Here is a 17,976-nt window from a genome sequence, read left to right on the forward strand (position 1 = left end):
ATCCACTGGCATGCAGCTGCTTTCTTGGCTCTTACTCTGACATTATCCTAATGTTTATGGAGGTGTGAAGGCTTGAGCCTTTACAGTAGACAAGGATTCCAGACTCACTCACCTCAACCGAAATGCTTGTCTAGACAAAGTGAATCATAAGAAGCTTTACACAAAGATTATCTAAATCCTTTTACTGAGAAATAGTAGTTGGCCAGCGGCTCCCAAGCCTCCCACTGAGCGTGAGCCTGAGTTGTGCTGGGGAGGGGGCAACGATAGGCTGGGTTTAAACACTCCACCCCAGAAGCTAATCTGCCGTTGGGAGTCAAGGGTACATCCAGGCAATGTGCTGGGGGAGCAAACAAACTTCTCGGCAGCGTCTCAGTACCTTTGGAGGGTAGAGGAACTACTCTGCAGGCCCTGAGGGAGAGAACTGGCAAGAGTGGAGGAAATGAATCCTGTACATGTATTCCAAGGGAAAATCTAGGACATGTAGACAACTGATATGAGACTAGAAACCATGTGACTGCTTTATTTATATAATCACTTTTAGCCCTATGTTTATTGCCTTCACTCCACCATCTTTCCCCTTCTCATGCATTGTACTCTCTATTGATCTTATCTGTTTAATTCTGCATAAAACTGAGTAGATCTTACAATGTGGATCTGTCTCTCTCTATTGGCTAGACCAGTGTTTCTCAACCTTTTTGATACCAGGGACTGGCTTGCTACCTTCCTAAAATGTATCAGGGTGGGGATATCTCAGAGACCAGCACCAAACACTAGGGAAGTCTACAGAAGCCTTTGGCTAAAAAATTTAAGACTGTTAGCTCAGGTCATTAAGGTTCATGGTTTTAGATCAAGAGACCTGTGAGATCCAAAGACTGACTGAGGGGAGCTGGTCAGGCCTTTAGGTTGACTGGTTGATATCCACCAGGTCCTCAAAGGTTCTGGACTCACACTGCTTATTGAAAAAAATCCAACTCCATATTTTTTTTAACATAAATCTTATAAAAACTCTTAATAATGACATCAGTAAAACACAGTGCCAAAGCTAAGCTGATATTATTTATATTAAAATGAAAATAAAGCAATGCAACTACCCAATCAAGCTTAAAAAAAATCAACAAATTAGTCTCCACACTGGATTGGATTTAAATAATCAAATTTAATTGTTATAGAAATAATTAGTCCTTAAAAGTTCTAAGGAGGATTCTGAGAAGGTGGCTGTTTGGTAAATATCCCCATGGAGAGATGTAAACAAGCCCTAATGCGTTTGCTTGAGAGGACTGTGGGAGTCTCTCTGGCATCAAAGGGTTTTCTAGCTGAGTGGGAGATATTTTGAAACTGGCTAATAAAGGTAAACATTTTCTTGTGTGGGCAGGGCAGGGCAATGGTGAACCTGGTGGGTTTAATGCTTTCTGTTCTGGCATACTTTAGGCAGGTGCTGTACAAGCTGCCCCACTGACTTATCTTGTCCCAAGAAAAGATGTGTTTAAAGAGCCAGAGTCACTTTCACAGATAGCTCAGTGTTTCTAAGTGCCACTGGGGCCTTTGCATGTAAAGTACTTTTGAGACCTTTGGCTGAAGCTGTTGAAAGATTTCTCTGTTTTTCAGGACAAAAACCTAAAGAGAAGTGTCACAAGTCCAGCTTCTGTGTCAGACTGGCTGACTTCTGATCATGTGGCTCCAGGAGCAGGTACTGTGGATAAAGGGAACACGCAGGCAGAGAACCATCATCCAAGGCAACGGACATGGAGTGCCCGCACATTTCATGACTTACTCACTCCGTTACCTCAGTTTCAGAAAAAATGGTATAGCTGGACCACTAACAGCCCCTTCACTAAACTGGTAGACAGCAGCGTAAGTATCCACAAGGAGGGAAGGTGTGGGATTCAGACATTGTGCTCCTAACAATATTAAAGACAACTTCCAAAGGGGCACTTTGTGCAATATAAAGACTCACCTACTTTTTGATGTGAACTTCTCTTCCTGCTCTTCTGCCTTTCCCTTGTGCATGTGTTGAGCATGTCAGCTGAAAAGATCCAAGGCCTTTAATGCATGTGTGCATGCATGCAAGAGAGATGGAAACTGTTAGTTCACATTACCATAATATACTTCATATGGGGCTTGATCCTGCAGCACTGAGAAGCTGCAACTCCTGGGGCTAAGCCTCTGGATAAAGGATTATTTTCCGTTAAACTTACAAATTATTTCTTCAGAATGGATCATCTTGAGTCATTCTGCATAATTTTTATGGTTATATCTTAGGTTTCTTTTAATTGATATATTAGTATTGTACTGCAAAGACTCCATAGACCCATGATGACTAGCTGTCTCTGATTGACTCTGCAGATGTCAAACCAAGAGTGCTTGTTATAAAGTTAACATGATGCTTCCATATCTTCCCATGCACAAAGTACTGCTTTTCGGGAAGGGAAGGGAAGGGAAGCATGTAGCCTCTTGGTCATGACAAGTGCACCATGGAATTTCAACTCTTAATTCCCTAAGGTTAAAGGTTTTCTAGACTGCTGCATTTCAAAGTATGTTTATTAACTTTATTATTATTTTGGTAGGGTCTTTCTACATCCACAAGAAACCAGAGTGTAACAACCAGAAAAGTAATTTCAGCCACTGAGCTAGAGGGAATCTCAGATATTGTTTATTCTGACTCGTCCACCAGCACCACATCATACCTGCTAACCCAATCTGTGCAAAGGCAGGGGAAACTGAGCTCCTCTAGCTTGAAGAAATCCAGGTTTGGGAACCCTTATTTTGGGTTTTTAACCAGCTCCCCTGATTGCAAAGAGGTGAGGCTCTTGGATCCCTCAAGACACATGGGGGTGACACCTCCACTTGATAACCAAAGCCATGGCCCCACTGGCTTCAAAAGCAACTTAATCAACTGTTCGAAAACCAAGGAGCTCTCAATAGAAATGGACAAATCCAAACCAGCTTTTGTTATTTCTGAAGAAGGGGATGACCAGCAGCCTCTGGTCCTTGCAGAGCACTTTAGTCAGTGTAGAGATACTCTGTCTGAGCAAAATGTTGTATGTAATGCTTCAGTGAAGGCTGTGCCCGATAAACAACCAGTGGTCTTGACTGTTCAGGGAGCCAGCTCTGCCAGGCCTGCCAATTTCACATTGGATCTCCCCATTTGGGAAAAGTCTCCCAATTTATATAGCAATCACACAAAGACCTATAGCTCTTCCAGGGGCCAGTGCAGCTTGCCTAGTGCAGATACCAGTACAATTGAGTCACCACAGAATTTTGATTCCTTAACTGCTCATACACTCTGTCAAACATCGGTTCAATGAGGCTTCCAGAGCGACTAAAGGAATCGGTCTGTGAGAACAGATGCAATAAGGACCACAGCTGTTCACTTTTCTGCTGGAGAAGAAGCTGCTGGGCCTATGGAGGTTAGCAAGTGTGGAGAGAGGCAACTTTTTTCCCTTCCCCTCAGCGGATTGGAGTTATGGAAAGAGGTAACCTAGCAAAGCACAAAACAAAGTTCTCTTTTCTCATGCTCAGTTGGGCCTAATAATGTGCACGACGTGGTCTTGTTTTCGGTTCCATTCTTCCACATAGAGTTTTAATTGTGGCTTATGGAAGAGACTGATAAAGTGACTCCTCTATAAAGGTGTCTAATACTGAGGAACTGTGTTCTGGTACACTACAGGAAAACAAACAATGGATTACTTTATGGCATATAGTGTGGAATGTAGACCAGTCCTCAGGGTCACTGTGGTGTCACTTTGTTCTTTGCAACATGTTATGAACCAAATTCTGCTCTCAGGTACACTTGCATAATCCCTACTGATGTCAACTGAAGTTGCCTCCAGCTATCCAAGAGTAGAATTTGGACTTGCATGTTTATGTATAAAAAAAACCCCTGTAAAATGTTTTAAATAGTTGCTAAGCTCTCCACTTTAGTACAAAGTCTTGTTCATATCAGTATCTGCTGTTTCCTTAGCATTAAAGGGCACAAGTAGACCGCAGTCTAATACTTCAGAGTGGTAAAAGCACAATATGAGAGCGCACTCAGTCTGATGCTATCAAAATAATTAATATTAATTTCCAATATTAACCCTGTCAAACTTTCTACACTCTTGGCTAGCACTGTCTAGGTCTGAACAATTAAGGGAGCACCCCTCATGGCAATAGGAGGGCATATACAAAAAATACTATTCACTAGCAATAAAGTCTTCAGCATCCTGATGCTTGCAGCTGCTATTGTTTTAATACTATATCAACCAGCTACTGGTGGTAATGTACACTGACTGCAGAATTATTTCCTTTAGCAGGCAAGCCTTAAAACAAAACAACAAGCAAACTAAGTGGGGCAGACTTCATAGCCCGCTTTTGAAATGAACTCCTTAGTAGCTATGCCACCCTGATTACAAATCCAGCGCATGAAATGGAAGACTGAACCAAAGGGAAGTCTGGTAATTCGATTGCCTTTAATAACCCAATCTGTATTTTAATTGCCTCCCACTGATATTTTCCTGTCTTAGTAAGAAATGTATGCATACTTAACCTGCAACTAAAAGCATTTCACTTTCCTAATTGAAAGGATTGTGTCACATGGAGCTATGTGACTGTAGCTGGTTTAAGCTGTTCTAAAAATGGATAAAGGGCTCCAAATATGTGATGAACAGATGCCAAAGGTGGGAAAATCTTCATGCAATCTACCCTGTGTCCACTATGTTAGGAGTCAAATGAGTGATCTTAATATTTCTATGCCCAGACATCTAAGCCTGCCTCTTGAAATATTTAACCCCAGTTTGGCCCTGATTTATTTAAGATTCCATCTACCACCTATTAATGTCTGAGATGCACAACACATGGTCTTAGTTTTGCTTAGCATGTTTTATGTGCAGAAATAGAAGCATTGCATCGGGTAGTGGTTGAGGTGGGAGTGAGAGTATCCCATCGTAACTTATGAGTTATGATAACTCATATTATCCCATCGTAACTTTTTGAAGCAGAACTACACACACAGCTTTCTGTTAATTCTTATTACTGCCAGCCTGCATCGAACTGAAATTTAAAGTACAAAATTCTGGCTTCAGCTTTGTTTTTTTTATTAATGTTCAAAGAACTAAAGGGAAGAGCTAATATAGTTAGAGAAATCTGCAGTGCTCTATATATATTAATTAACTCTGTCCCTACATATTGAGTTTTACATGTAACACTTGCATTGTAATGCAGAGTCATTATGCTTTGTTGTTTTTAGACTTCAACTTGCAAAATAAATATCCAAGTATTAAAAAAATTACTTTTGGAAAACGCTTAAGTGACCAGTTACCTTCGGTAATTGCTTGGGTGGGGAGAGGGAGAATGAAGGGTGTTTTTTTTTTCCCCCAATGAGTGTTTATTAATGTATGAATTTCTTTAGCTGAATAAATTGCCTTGGCCCTATTGCTTGCTTTTTGTGTTGTAAGACTGAATTGAATGACTTGTGCTCCACCAAGTAATAGGTAACTACTATACTGCCTCAGGCAGAGGGAATATGGCTAGAAGTGGGACCTAAATAAATTCAGACTGGAAATACAGCATAAATTTATACAGTAAGGGTGATTAACCATTGGAACAATTTATCAAGAGTCATGGTGGATTTTCCATCTCTGGCAATTTTTAAAGCAAGACAGGATGTTTTTACTAAAAATAATGATATAGGAATTATTTTGGGGAAGTTCTATGGCCTCTGTGATACAGGAAGTCAGACTAGATAATCACAATGGTCCCTTCTGGCCTTGGAATCCATGAACATCTATGCTAGTACCTTGTCTCCAACAGGACCAGCGCCTGTAGAGAAATCAGCAAGAAATATTATGATGAATCATTCTTGCATAATGTGCTCATCACAGAAGCTTTTCCCCACACCCGGCGTTAATGCCCTGAAGCAAGAGGATTTATAGTCTTACATCTTGTTTATCCAGTTACATTACTTAAGATAAGGTTATTGCCCATATTCTCCACACTGACTTCCTGTCCTAGTTATCCTCGTAGCCAAAGAGTAGACAGTCTGCCTTCTCCAAAGTCTTTCACCACAGCTAGCAAAGGAGGGAAAGTGTCACACTTAAATCTTGCTCTATAAAATATACCCCTCATGTTCATTCACAACATATGCTACCTCCATAATACCTACACAGCCACTAACCACCTGGGAAACAGACTTGGGTGGGATGAAGGGCAGGTCTCCAGCATGGATAGTATATATTCATACTAGACTTTCCCTTTCTTGAAGATTGTGATACAAGTTTGAATATGTACTTATTTTCAGACAAGCTGTAACTGCTGCAGCAAACTTTGGAAGTGCCAGACACCCTGTTAAAGTGGGATATAGAAAAATTCCACAATATGCAGCTTTTTATATTAAACATGATTTCAAAAGAATGGCTGCATCTTCGCTTTCCTACTAAAAACCAACCCATTGTTATTGGACAGTAGGATTTCCCCCAGGCAATATTCCCAGGTTTCTGTTGAAAAACTGTTTGAATATCACAGGGGTAGCACTTAACTAGAAAAGTATGAAGGCTGCTGGTGGAGGAAAGTTGTATAGTGTTCCCTCCACTGTACTCCTGAACTAGGATTAGTAAAAGAAAAAAAAGTCTCCGTGGTACACAGACTGAAGAGTTTGAGTACGATAACTTGGCCCTTCCTCTTACCAATTCTAAAAAAAAAAATTAATCTTCGACACCTCACTTAGATAGATGTTACTCCGCTTTGTAAATAAGGAAACCGAGGCACAGTAAGGACAAGGAAGTGGCAGAGGTGGGCTAAAACAAGTGTGCCTGCCCCAAAAACTAGCTTCCAGACCGTTAGGGTAGACTACCTCTGACATAGCTACAGCTAGCCTATTCCAAAAGCATATCTGTCTGCTTTGCAAAACTGCCTGCTCTATTCATATTCTTATGCCGCACCCATCAGCCTGGTATCTGAAAGCATATCAGACCAGACACAAAACACCAGAAGCATCCAAACTCTCACTCAGCTGGGCCAACTAACAGCATACAGCGCAGCTAGGCAAGACAGAAAAAAGAGAAAATTAGTAATGCTTTTGTAAGAAATTTTTTTAAAAGTGCATTAAAGTCCTATATTTAAAAAAAAAAAAAGGCAAGAGTTCAAAAATGCACTCAACTATCGTGGGTATTTAAACCTGTCCCCTCACGCATTTTACTTTTAAAACAAGCTCATCAGTTTGCAGTGCTAATTAATGTTCTTATTTATATAGAACTCCTTAGGTACAGTAGATTAAAAACTGCTAACAGGAAGAGGGAAGTAATTTAACAATTATGTGGAAAAAAGTATCAGATTATGAATCTAAAACCTAGAAAAGTACAGTAGAACCTCAGTTACGAACACCGCAGGAATGGAGGTTGTTCATAACTCTGAACAAAATATTATGGTTGTGCTTTCAAAAGTTTACAACCAAACATTGACATAATACAGCTCTGAAATTTTACTATGCGGAAGAAAAATGCTGCTTTTAACAGTCTTAATTTTAATGAAACAAGCACCAAAACTTTCCTTACCTTGTCAATTCGCCCCCCCCCCAATTTTTTTTTAGTTTTCATTTAACAGTACTGTACTGTATTTCCTTTTTTGGGGGGTGGGGAGGAGGTCTCTGCTGCTGTCTGATTGTGTACTTCCAGTTCCTAATGAGGTGTGTGGTTGACTGGTCAGTTCATAACACTGATGTTCATAACTTGGGGATTCTAGTGTAGTGTGTAAAACTTGAAATGAAAGCCTCTCTATATTCCACTTTATATTTGATTAGAAATATCTTTGGGCTGTGTTATAGCTATAGCTTCCGTATCAGAAATGCAATAAGATGGTAGCTCATACTGAGATTGAGCTATTCCTTCCACCTTCCCCCCTCACCCACAATGTTAGCTAATTGGTAGTAACAGGATTCAAAAGAAGGCTTGGGTCCGGTTTTGCTCATTGGTAGTAAGAGCAAGATAGCAGCAGTTCTTTGAAGTGACCCTACTACCATATAGCAGAAGCAGGTTGCAGGGCATTAGTTTTCTTCAGATGCAATCAACTACTCCTAGGTAGCTGAAATGGCAAGGAGAAGTTTAAGGGAATTAAACACCTAGGAGGGTCAAATACGCAGTTACTGTTGTACTAAACTTTAAGATTTAGATTTGTGTTTTAAAACAAGCATTTCATATTTATATCTACTACAGTTAGTACGTCAAATTTTTAATACGGGGAGCTGCTTCGGCAGGAAGATGCAGTCAGTTTGTGAGCAGAAATCTACTTTCCTTTCAGTCATTTTATAAAATCCAGTCAGTCAATCAATGTTAATTTTTTTTCCCCACCCTGAGGTAGAAAAACAGTTTGCAGCAAGATAGTTGTCTGGCCTGATCTCACTTATCAAAACATTTGAAATATTCTAATAAATTCACACACAGTTTGTCAAAAAGTTAGAATGTATCATCTGGATAAAATGTAAACAATTAAAGGGGAAAGAAAGGTGACAAGACCCAAGCCAATGGAGGCACTTAACCTATCCAAGCAGTTGTAACATCAGCATTGAAAGGAATAACTGACTGGCAATTTCAAAAAAACATTCATGGCCTTTCTGGAAATGTATGATGTTAAATCTCATATGGCACTCTTAGAAAATGAATTACAAAAAATGCTATAGCAACTAATGAGCTTAGGGATGAAATTACCTCATTGAAAGTCAGAACAGCCAACGATAAAAGCAAAATGATCTGAACTATAGATTTAGAAACAATCTTTGCACATTAGGCATTGCCAAAGGAAATAACGTAAATTAGTTTTCTTCAGAAGCTGGTCCCCCGACATTGTAATTGGGGTCTGTTCCCAAACTTGATACAAAAAGGCTACCAGGCAAAAAACGTGGGAAAATAACTCAGGGGGAAAAGGCAGGAAAATCACCCACGCACATTCTCTTTGAACTGCTAAAATGCAATGATACTGAAAGCAGGGGAATAAGCAAACAGTCCCTGTGCTGCATTTTTTTTCCCCCAAGAGGACAGACAGCATGAAATAAGACATCTTTCCAGAAAAGTTTTGGCAGGAAGCATAAATAAAAAGTTTGATTGCAGTTTGGTGGTGATCCTCTTCTCACAGAGCGAACTCCCCCAATTCCCACTTCAAAAAGAAAAAAAAATCCAAAAGCACTAGTTTAAGCCATCTAAACTAAAGCCCCCATTTAAAAGTTGAAAACTACTGCACTATCAATTACAGGAGTATGGTTTTTTTTTACTGGTATAGCCACCTCACTATTTATTATTCATAGCCAAAGACCAACCTCATTGACTTTAAGTGGAGCAGGATCTCACCTTAGGTGTAAATTACTGATGGCTCAGAACTGAAATGGAAACTACCCACTCACTGACTGAAGTCCAACCCATAGTGAGGATGACCAAGAGTAACAATGACTGTAAATGCTTCGTGGACAGATGTGAACACTGTAAAACCTACATTAAATGTTGCTCTTTTCTTTCACACCACTTCATAAGGTACTCCCTCCACAATGGATAAGCAAGGTAAAGCACAGCTGCTTGCTTGATGCTACAGCTGTTCAAGTGACAGGACTTCACCCTGGCAAGACCAAAAATTGACTGCTTCCTTTTGCATTGAGTTAGATACAAGACAGTCTATGTTAAAATAGAGTACACAGTACTTAAACCTGCCAGTGCTGGTAGAACATCCAAAGCAGTTACAGGTCTGAATGTCTACAGGTCTCTTGTTCTTACAGGTCACAGAGCAGGATTATACTTTCACTTTATATTGCTTAAAGGGTGGGTTTTAATGTTTTTTCAATTTAGTTTGAGAACAAATGACAGCTGGCTTAAAAAACAGCAGTAAGGATTAGCTACAATATTAAAGGATTTCAATTTCCATCTTAGTGTGAGAACTGTAAGAATTCAGAAATGCTAAGATCCTAATAAAAACTTGAAACTATAACAAGTTTGGCTGGCTTTACTATTTTCACCAAATAGTCAAATGAAGTCTGGTGTGAATAAAAGTTTTTCCAAGTTGGTAAGTATGCAACTTCCTACAGCAGACTTAACTTCTCCCTCTGTAGTAGCCATTCAGAATCTTTTCATGTATACATATAAACTAGACTATCTAAATTGGCTTTTAACACTGCAATATTCATTTTCTATAGCCTACTGTTAAATCTTATTCTAGTATTGTCAGCAGTTTTAGAATGACAGTGATCACAGTATCTAGATACTCTTGCATGAAGTTGGAAGAAAATCCAGTTCTACAAAAGGAAGTAAAACTTTTTGCTCCTGTCCCTCGTATTGAATTTTTCTTATTTAAAACAAAATATGTTTGTGTGGTTACTTCCAAGTACAATGGAGCTGGCTTGAAGTACAGCTCATTTGTTATAAATCCTGCAGAGAGATTGGAGATCCTTTGCAAATTTACCTTGACAGGTATATAAGGGAGGCTAAGCCAGATCTCTTACATGCCACAGACAAGGACTCCCTCCAGGTAATACCTTATACTCAGTTATCATGAGTTCCAGTCTGGTATCTTGCTGTAGAAACTCATTAACTTTCAAGTGATGAGCAGTATGACTGAGCATTAGAAGGTGATGTGTACAACATCATCTATGCACAGTTTGTGGTGAGGAGAGATTAAACAGCACAGATGAAATGGAAACAGACAGCTTAAATGGGTTATTTTTTTAATAACTTTTTAGTCCAGGAAATCACAAAAAGAATTGGAAGAACTGCACTCCACCTTCTTTATAAAAGAACCTTCTCATAGAGGGAGATTGTATCTTATTCACCACTACATTAAACCCTATAATAATCACCCTTGTTTTCACAACATCTATTCTACAAGGTTCGATGCTCAGCTCCCAAATGTCTCTTATGAAGAGGGTGGGGGGTGTGCTTTAGACAGGTTAAAAATATGGTGCACCTTTACAGTATTTAAACAATTACACCAAGTATGGTTTATACAGTTATCACAGTATCTAAATATTACCTGGCAACCATACATTTTAAAAAGGACTAATGTATAAGAGTATGTAATACCCATGACAGATGCTCTTAGTTACTTAAGAGCATATAAAGATCAGGATTTATTCACCCTCCCCATTTGCAAGTTAATCTCTCAGCTCTTCCAAGTACAATATAATCACAAAAAACTTCATTCCATTGCACTACTTCAACCCCCTATGCATAGAAAGCCATATTTATTCTCTATTGGGGAGGGGGGGGGGAAGAGAGGGGTACATAAAAGGTATACAAGGAACCTCTACTATACAGGTAGTTTGGATGTCAAGTATTTGAGATTGTTGCAGATTTTTAAGATGTCACATAATATGTCCCAACAGCTTGTGCAGGTGCAAGAGAAGTTGTACATAGGGTTGTAGATGTTATTCTTAATCCACAAAAAATTCAACACACTAGGGACTTGAACATTAGCATAGTGACAAGTGTATGCTAAAGCCAATGTGGAGCATGGAAAGTAGTGAGTGAGAACGCAAAGCACATTTCTACATGTAATGTGCAAAGGCTCTCTTTCCACAAATACATGCAATTTGTTTACATGCACAGCCAGAGTTGAAATTGAGACCAAACAGCTGGGAATGGCTGTCCTGAGAAGATACAATAACCATTAAAAAAAATCAACTTTCTAAACATAAAATATGAATACAGATGCAATAGAACATTGTTAGTAATAGTAAAAGGTAGAAACAAAGTTTTGCTAACAAGTTTCAAGTATTATTCCAGATCTGATTTCAACCCTACTCACAGGAGGAAATGCCCAGAGATTAGGAAGAGAAGTCCACACCCAAGTGTACTTTTAACAGCATTATGGATATTACCAACAGATCCATCATTGCTTTTAAAATAAAAATATGAACAGAAATCCATTATTTTTAATTAGCATTTATATTAACATGTGCAGTATTGTATTTTTTTAATTAACTAACAGATACAATATGCTACATCATCCTGTGCTGCACTATAACACATAGCATAGAGTATATTTTTTTATTATTTTGAAGTATAAACCTTGCTTGCAAAATAAGGCATACCTAAAACATGATATATACAGAGGTAACTTTGTCCTCTTTCTTCCCATTCTATTTTGCTCTCCTGGGTATGATACTTATGAAAAGCTGGTCCAAGTCAAGCATGTGAACATTAGTTGCCAGACGACTAGGAAATATTTATGACTACATCACATTTTTATGATACTCAGGAAATGTTCTGAATATAATTAAGCAAAAAATAGATGAGTAAAAAATTAAGTCTACATACTCAACATGTTAGAGATACCAGTGTCCCCCTTAAAATCTCCCCCACATCAAAAGAATTTCTCCATATTACTAAAGTTCATCTGCGGTGGACCTTTTCATAGGTAACATTTGTTCTTTCTTGTAAATCTGTTATATTCTGTTGAAGTGGCAGCCTTTCTACGCTTTTACCAATGTGCACATGCTAGAGCACAGCTGCAAGATAAAACTACATGCCTAGCTAATGTACAATATCATACCAAAAAATACATTAAAAAAATTGCACCAACTTGTCTTACTGTTTGCTCTATGTCAATACTGGTTTAGTGTGATATAAAATTGCTAAACATTTATTAAAAGCAGATGCTTGTTCATAAGCAATTACTATTCCAAATTTGAGTCTGACGTGTAAATATTTGTGCAAATGTTTGTGATATTTAATTCTAAATGGTAAAAAAAATCACTACTAAACTAAAAAAAAATAAATGTTTTCCTGTATAGCATTCCTGCAAAGCACTGTTCTGATTTGAAGCTGTAAGCTGAAGCTGTTTGTTTAATGAATAGGGGGAAAAATTAACAAAAAAACCATTCTGATGAATATACACCAGATCACCTTCTTGTTTTGTGAAAGTGAACTTTAATAGATTTCCATCCCAATTGCAATGCTAATGACAAGATAGACGTGGACAAGTCTGAACATGTGTTGAGTTTCCTCCTTTGATATTAAGTTACTGGTACAGAGCACTTCCATTTTAATAAAGGTTTCTCTTATTTTCAGACACATTTAGTGCAAATACACTCTTCACTGATTATTCTTAGGTCCTCCAATGTATGGCTGCTATTACTTGATTTGAATATAGTGAAATAGTAGCACTGTAATAATGAGGATGGAATGCAATGCTTGTCAGATTTTCTTTCAAGAGGTTCTCACTTACTCATATATAACTGTTAAACTCTACAAATTAAAAAGGTCACACCAGAGTACCTGATGAAAAAGTTATTGACTCCCTGCTGTGAGGGAATAATGAAAATCCCCTGAAAACATTTCCTATATGATCAGTATTTCAGGCTTTCATCCCCTCTCTACAGACTACAAATATTTAGACAGCTTCAGTTTCAGAAAGTTCAGTTCTTGAAACGTGTTTGTTCACAAATGTGATTGAATTTCCTGAAATAAAAACAACAAAAAAAAAGTTTAAAATTGCTCTCAGAAGTACACCACCATAAAGAGAGTCAAACCTGCTTTAGGATATTTTAAAGTCAAACAAAAGTGTAAAGCAGTACATATACATGTTAATGCTATCAGAACCTGAAGACATTGCGGCCTGTTATTTTAGGCTGAAGCCTATCCTCCATAAAGTTTTTCATAATGGAATTCACAGTATTTTTTCTACCCAACAACTGTTAATTACATTATGTACACTGAAAACCTGCTAACTGCATTCCTCTCTACCACTGCATACTTTAAATCCAGGAGTCAATTAAGACAGGACACATAAGCAGAATTAATCTTGACCTGACAGACATTGGTAATTTTCAGCAGTCAGCATTATGAGAGTCATTGGGAACTGAAGTTGTTAGACAACCTTCAGGACATGTTAACCTGGCTAATAAATACATTTCAATATAAACATTCTTTGATTTCTGAGATCCAAGATGAGTTTGGAATCTCTTTCTGGAAATAAAAGGAGAGCAGTAAACTTTCTCACTTTAGGGAAGAAGGATGCATCCTCCCAAGTGACTTGGGTTCCATGGAAGTGGCATACCTGTCTAATACAGGATGATCAGTAACACAGAATTCTATAAAATGTACTACTTTCCTACTGTCAAGCACTTGTCTGTTCTCGGGTTCTCCCTGATGGGTTCAGTGCCCCAACATGTATTTAAGGCACAAGTTGAGAGTTGAGTGTGTAGATGTTTGCAGGAGATGGAGTAGTAGGCCTGAGGCTCTCAGCCCTCTTATTTAATAAGAATCTGGTCTCAAACCCACACCAGTTAGCAGAACTGCTCTGCCTCATGCAGAAGGTGATGGATGATGCAACAGTGGTGTGTCAGGACTGGTTTTGTTTCATGGGTTTCTGGAACTAGAAGCAGCTTGTCGAAAGTTCTGTGTACAGCTAATGCTTGAAGAAAGAGCACTGAATCATCACTAAAGCTTCCTTCAATTCCTATTCCAGAGGGATACAAAAAACCCAACTGCAATCTGAATAGGAAAGTTTGGCAGTTTTTTTGACACTGAATCAGCTCCCAAGCGCATCAAACAACAAAATGCCCCCTAGCAACAATAATGCAGCCCAGTGCTATAGATAACTCTTGCAGAAATACATCAAAGCCCCTAAACTAAATCTATGAGAAAGAAAATTAGATTTTGCAGAATAAACTCCACAAACTTCACCCTTGGAGGAGATTGGTGGATGAACATTTTTAATGTCCAATGATGTGGCTGTATAAGCTACACAGATGGATGATTTTCAGACCACAGTAGTCTGAATTAAAGGAAAATGATAACTGCATAGTCTTCTCAGAGAATTAGATAGATAGAGCAGGACCTTCCACTCATTAAAGCAATCTCTCAGTAGAGGGAAAGTGACAGTTTCTTTTTAGGAGCTGAGAACATGGATCATTATTGGTCAAGTGAGGAATGGTATTTCTGCCTCCCCTTACCCTGCTTAATGGAGTCAATCAATTCTGAGCTAAGCACGCTGTTAAGTCCTTTAACTTTTGGCCAAATTTAGGCTTGGAGTGAGTGCAACTCCTCTGAATATAGTGGAGCTAGACAGGTTTATGCTAAGTCTGAATCCAGCCCTTTGTGGGGAAAAAAGATCTTTTTGATTCTACAGATAGGCATTTCTAACTTTAGTTAGTTCTTTTGCATGATCATGTACCTTGAGAGGCCCGAGACTGTCCTCCGCTAACTAATTGATGGAGTCTCTTTTTCTCACAAAAGAAGATATGATCAAGAAATTCTCACCCAGCTGACTAGTGTTTAAAAGAATCAAACCCTTCTTTTTAAAGATATCAGACATGCAGTCTTATGCAGCTGCCAGTGGGTGACTTGCATAAGGTCTGTCTTTCACACATGGATTTGGAGTCTATATTCTCTAGAATTGTTACACATTGAAAAGTGAAGGATCCCCCTCCTCTCTTCAAGCTTAATTCTTCATTTTGACCAGAACAGGGTTTATGCAGTGCATCTGAGGAGAACCCAGGCACAAAGAACTTAAAGTCTTATTCCGTGGAAAGCGATGACTGGGCTTAGGAAGTCAAGATCAAAACTGTGTCAAACTTGGCTATTTCAGTTCACAGGTGCTTGTGTGACCCGTTTCCATTGTTTCTACATGGATGAGGCTCTAACTTCAAGTTTCAGGTTTGTACAAAATCTCTACATATCATGTGGTTTCTACCCGGAACCATAAATCAGAGCAGGCTCACTTGAAACTGGATCAATAGATGTTCCACAGTCCATGAACCTGGCATAAATTTCAATTCTGGAACAGAAACCAGACAAAATCATGCAGTTTTGGTTTGTGCTGCAAAAAATAGTTTCTCAGAGTTCTAGACAGGACCCACTACTTGAGAACTACTCCATTAAGCCTGAATTTTTGATGGTTTTAAGTTCAAGCTTAAAAAATACAAAAAAAAAACCCAACTCACATAGCATGGTGTGCTTTAACCTGAGTCCGGCAATTGCGCCCCCAGTAACAATCAGGACGTGATGTGACAGTCACTATAAAATAAACCAGCATAATATCACATTTATTGCATAAAGTAATGAATAAAGATGTAGCAGATGACAAATCAATGTAGCTGAATACATTAGGATCCACTGCTATAAATGGCTTTGCTTAGGTGTTGCCGGGGGCAGAAAAGACCTCCTTTTGCAAGAAACTGCTTTAAGTTATACCAGTTTTCTGTCATTTTTACAAAATACATATTGAAGCACAGAAAAACCCATCATGTATTGAGGGCAAACACGGACCAGCCCTCTGCATAATGACTTGATCCTGCACCATTGAAGCCACTTGGAGTTTGCCACTGACTTCAGTGGAAACAGGATTGGGCCTTAAATACATAAGACATCATGCACCAGTTACAGTTTAGATATACTTCAAAACAGAACATGGGAAAAATATGTAGTGATTATTTTTGCTTCTGTAGTTTTGCTACAGCTATAATGAATGTAAAGTTGAGCAGTCAAACATGCCTCCCTAGGCAGATAAAATGTTACTTATAAAAATTAAACACACTAGGCTGACCCATCTGCCCCATGCTGTGTTGAAACTGGCAGCAGCATGCTTAGCAGGTAATTGAGTGGAGAAGCTGTTGCTAACAACAAGGACTGTTTGGAAAAAAGAGTTGCAGCACATAACTGAGTTAAAAGTAGATTAATGGAAGGGCTCATCTGCCCCCAATGGACAGTGGACACATTGGAATTGAAGGAGATGCAATTGCCCCTACCATCTTCTAATGAAGCTCTATACTGCTCAACAGTTTTAGAATGCATGTTGGGATGAATTCTTGTAACCAATAAACGACATCAGACATCATTCAGAAAATATCAGCACCTGATTTGCATTTAAATGTGCAAAGAATTTATGATAGCTAAATTGTAGTCAACAGCTAGTTGTTCTTGTATTTTATGCTTTACTTCTGAAGTGTCTTAGTATGCACTTTTGTCCTCATAAATATTTAAAATTAAAAAAAAAACCAAGCCATATTGGAGGCAAAGAATCCCCTATGAAGATTTTGGCACTAGCCGCTCTTTGAACTGGTAACTACAAGCTTTACAACAACTCACGAGTAAGGCAACCAACCTAAGACCTCACTCCTGTAAAGGGAACCACCAACAGTCTGCAACGAGACTACACCTAGGTGTAAGAACCTGCATGGGAGGATCCATTTAACTGAAAGAGGTTTGACTCGGGGTTCACAGGCCTTCACAGTCATGGGACCAAATTAATTTTTTCCCATTCCTCACCTGGCAATTCAGCAGCAGGAATATTCTGCCTATACTGGTAGGCGAGCTCTCGGAAGTTGCGGAGGCCACAACAATAACAAAGCACTGTGTTCCCAGTAATTCTGTAATCTGGAGAACAAGCCAGTTTGTACACAGCATTAATTTAAATCTCATTTAATCTAATGTCTCAAAAAAAATGCAGTGACCGCTCTGAGCATGTACAGAGACATCTTAGGAAAGCAGGATGTGTTTAGCGCAATCCACTATTACTTATTTAAATGCATGCCACTCAAAATAAACATTAGAATGAAGAGACTTACCTGACAGCATAAAAACTTCTCTTTGAAGAGCTAAGAGACTTTCATTTAACATGTTTTTCCATGTAAAACCCCTGGATGCCAGGTAATCCTGAAATATGGAATTTAAAAATGTGTATTTAGAACCGGCTAAGAGATATCAATGTAACAAAAATGTAAGTCTAAATAGGTTTTCAAAATGCATTTCATTCTATATTTTTAATCCAAATTATTGATATTTCTTTAACCTGACTACCAATATTACCATTGTCAGACCACCGATACTTAAAGTCAGTACTCTATGTTCATCGTGACCCTTCTCCTGCAAAGACTAACATAGGTATTTAGCTTTAAGCATTTAAGTAGTCCCACTGCAGGTAAGCATGTGTGTAAGACTTCACAGGATTGAAGCCTAATTGAGCAAGGCGAGGTCCTGGTTCATTAGAGTCAACAGCAAAACTTCCATTGATTTCAACGGGGCCAGG

The 17,976-nt window shown here is 38.7% G+C and overlaps 2 protein-coding genes across 15 annotated transcripts in view; one reads left to right on the forward strand and one right to left on the reverse strand.

Annotated features, from left to right (window-relative positions):
• The window catches only part of LOC119843953, a 63,809-nt gene extending 52,555 nt beyond the window's left edge, over nucleotides 1-11,254 (forward strand). For all 8 annotated transcript variants that reach the window (XM_043497927.1, XM_043497925.1, XM_043497926.1 and 5 more), the window contains 2 exons: nucleotides 1,606-1,851; nucleotides 2,565-11,254. In XM_043497927.1, coding sequence (XP_043353862.1) covers nucleotides 1,606-1,851; nucleotides 2,565-3,305 — 987 coding nt within the window. In that variant the 3' untranslated portion in view covers nucleotides 3,306-11,254. The remainder of the gene's footprint in view (nucleotides 1-1,605; nucleotides 1,852-2,564) is intronic.
• Nucleotides 10,656-17,976, reverse strand: part of CHFR (checkpoint with forkhead and ring finger domains) — a 30,523-nt gene continuing 23,202 nt past the window's right edge. For 4 of the 7 annotated variants that reach the window (XM_038373327.2, XM_043497932.1, XM_038373328.2 and 1 more), the window contains exons 15-19: nucleotides 17,516-17,603; nucleotides 17,217-17,324; nucleotides 15,893-15,965; nucleotides 15,671-15,726; nucleotides 10,656-13,406 (exon numbers count right to left, since the gene is read on the reverse strand). In XM_038373327.2, coding sequence (XP_038229255.1) covers nucleotides 13,339-13,406; nucleotides 15,671-15,726; nucleotides 15,893-15,965; nucleotides 17,217-17,324; nucleotides 17,516-17,603 — 393 coding nt within the window. In that variant the 3' untranslated portion in view covers nucleotides 10,656-13,338. The remainder of the gene's footprint in view (nucleotides 13,407-15,670; nucleotides 15,727-15,892; nucleotides 15,966-17,216; nucleotides 17,325-17,515; nucleotides 17,604-17,976) is intronic. The other 3 variants (XM_038373329.2, XM_043497934.1, XM_038373330.2) reach the window with 1 other exon arrangement.

The sequence above is a fragment of the Dermochelys coriacea genome, chromosome 15 (genome assembly GCF_009764565.3).
Source record: "Dermochelys coriacea isolate rDerCor1 chromosome 15, rDerCor1.pri.v4, whole genome shotgun sequence".
NCBI lineage: Eukaryota > Metazoa > Chordata > Testudines > Dermochelyidae > Dermochelys > Dermochelys coriacea.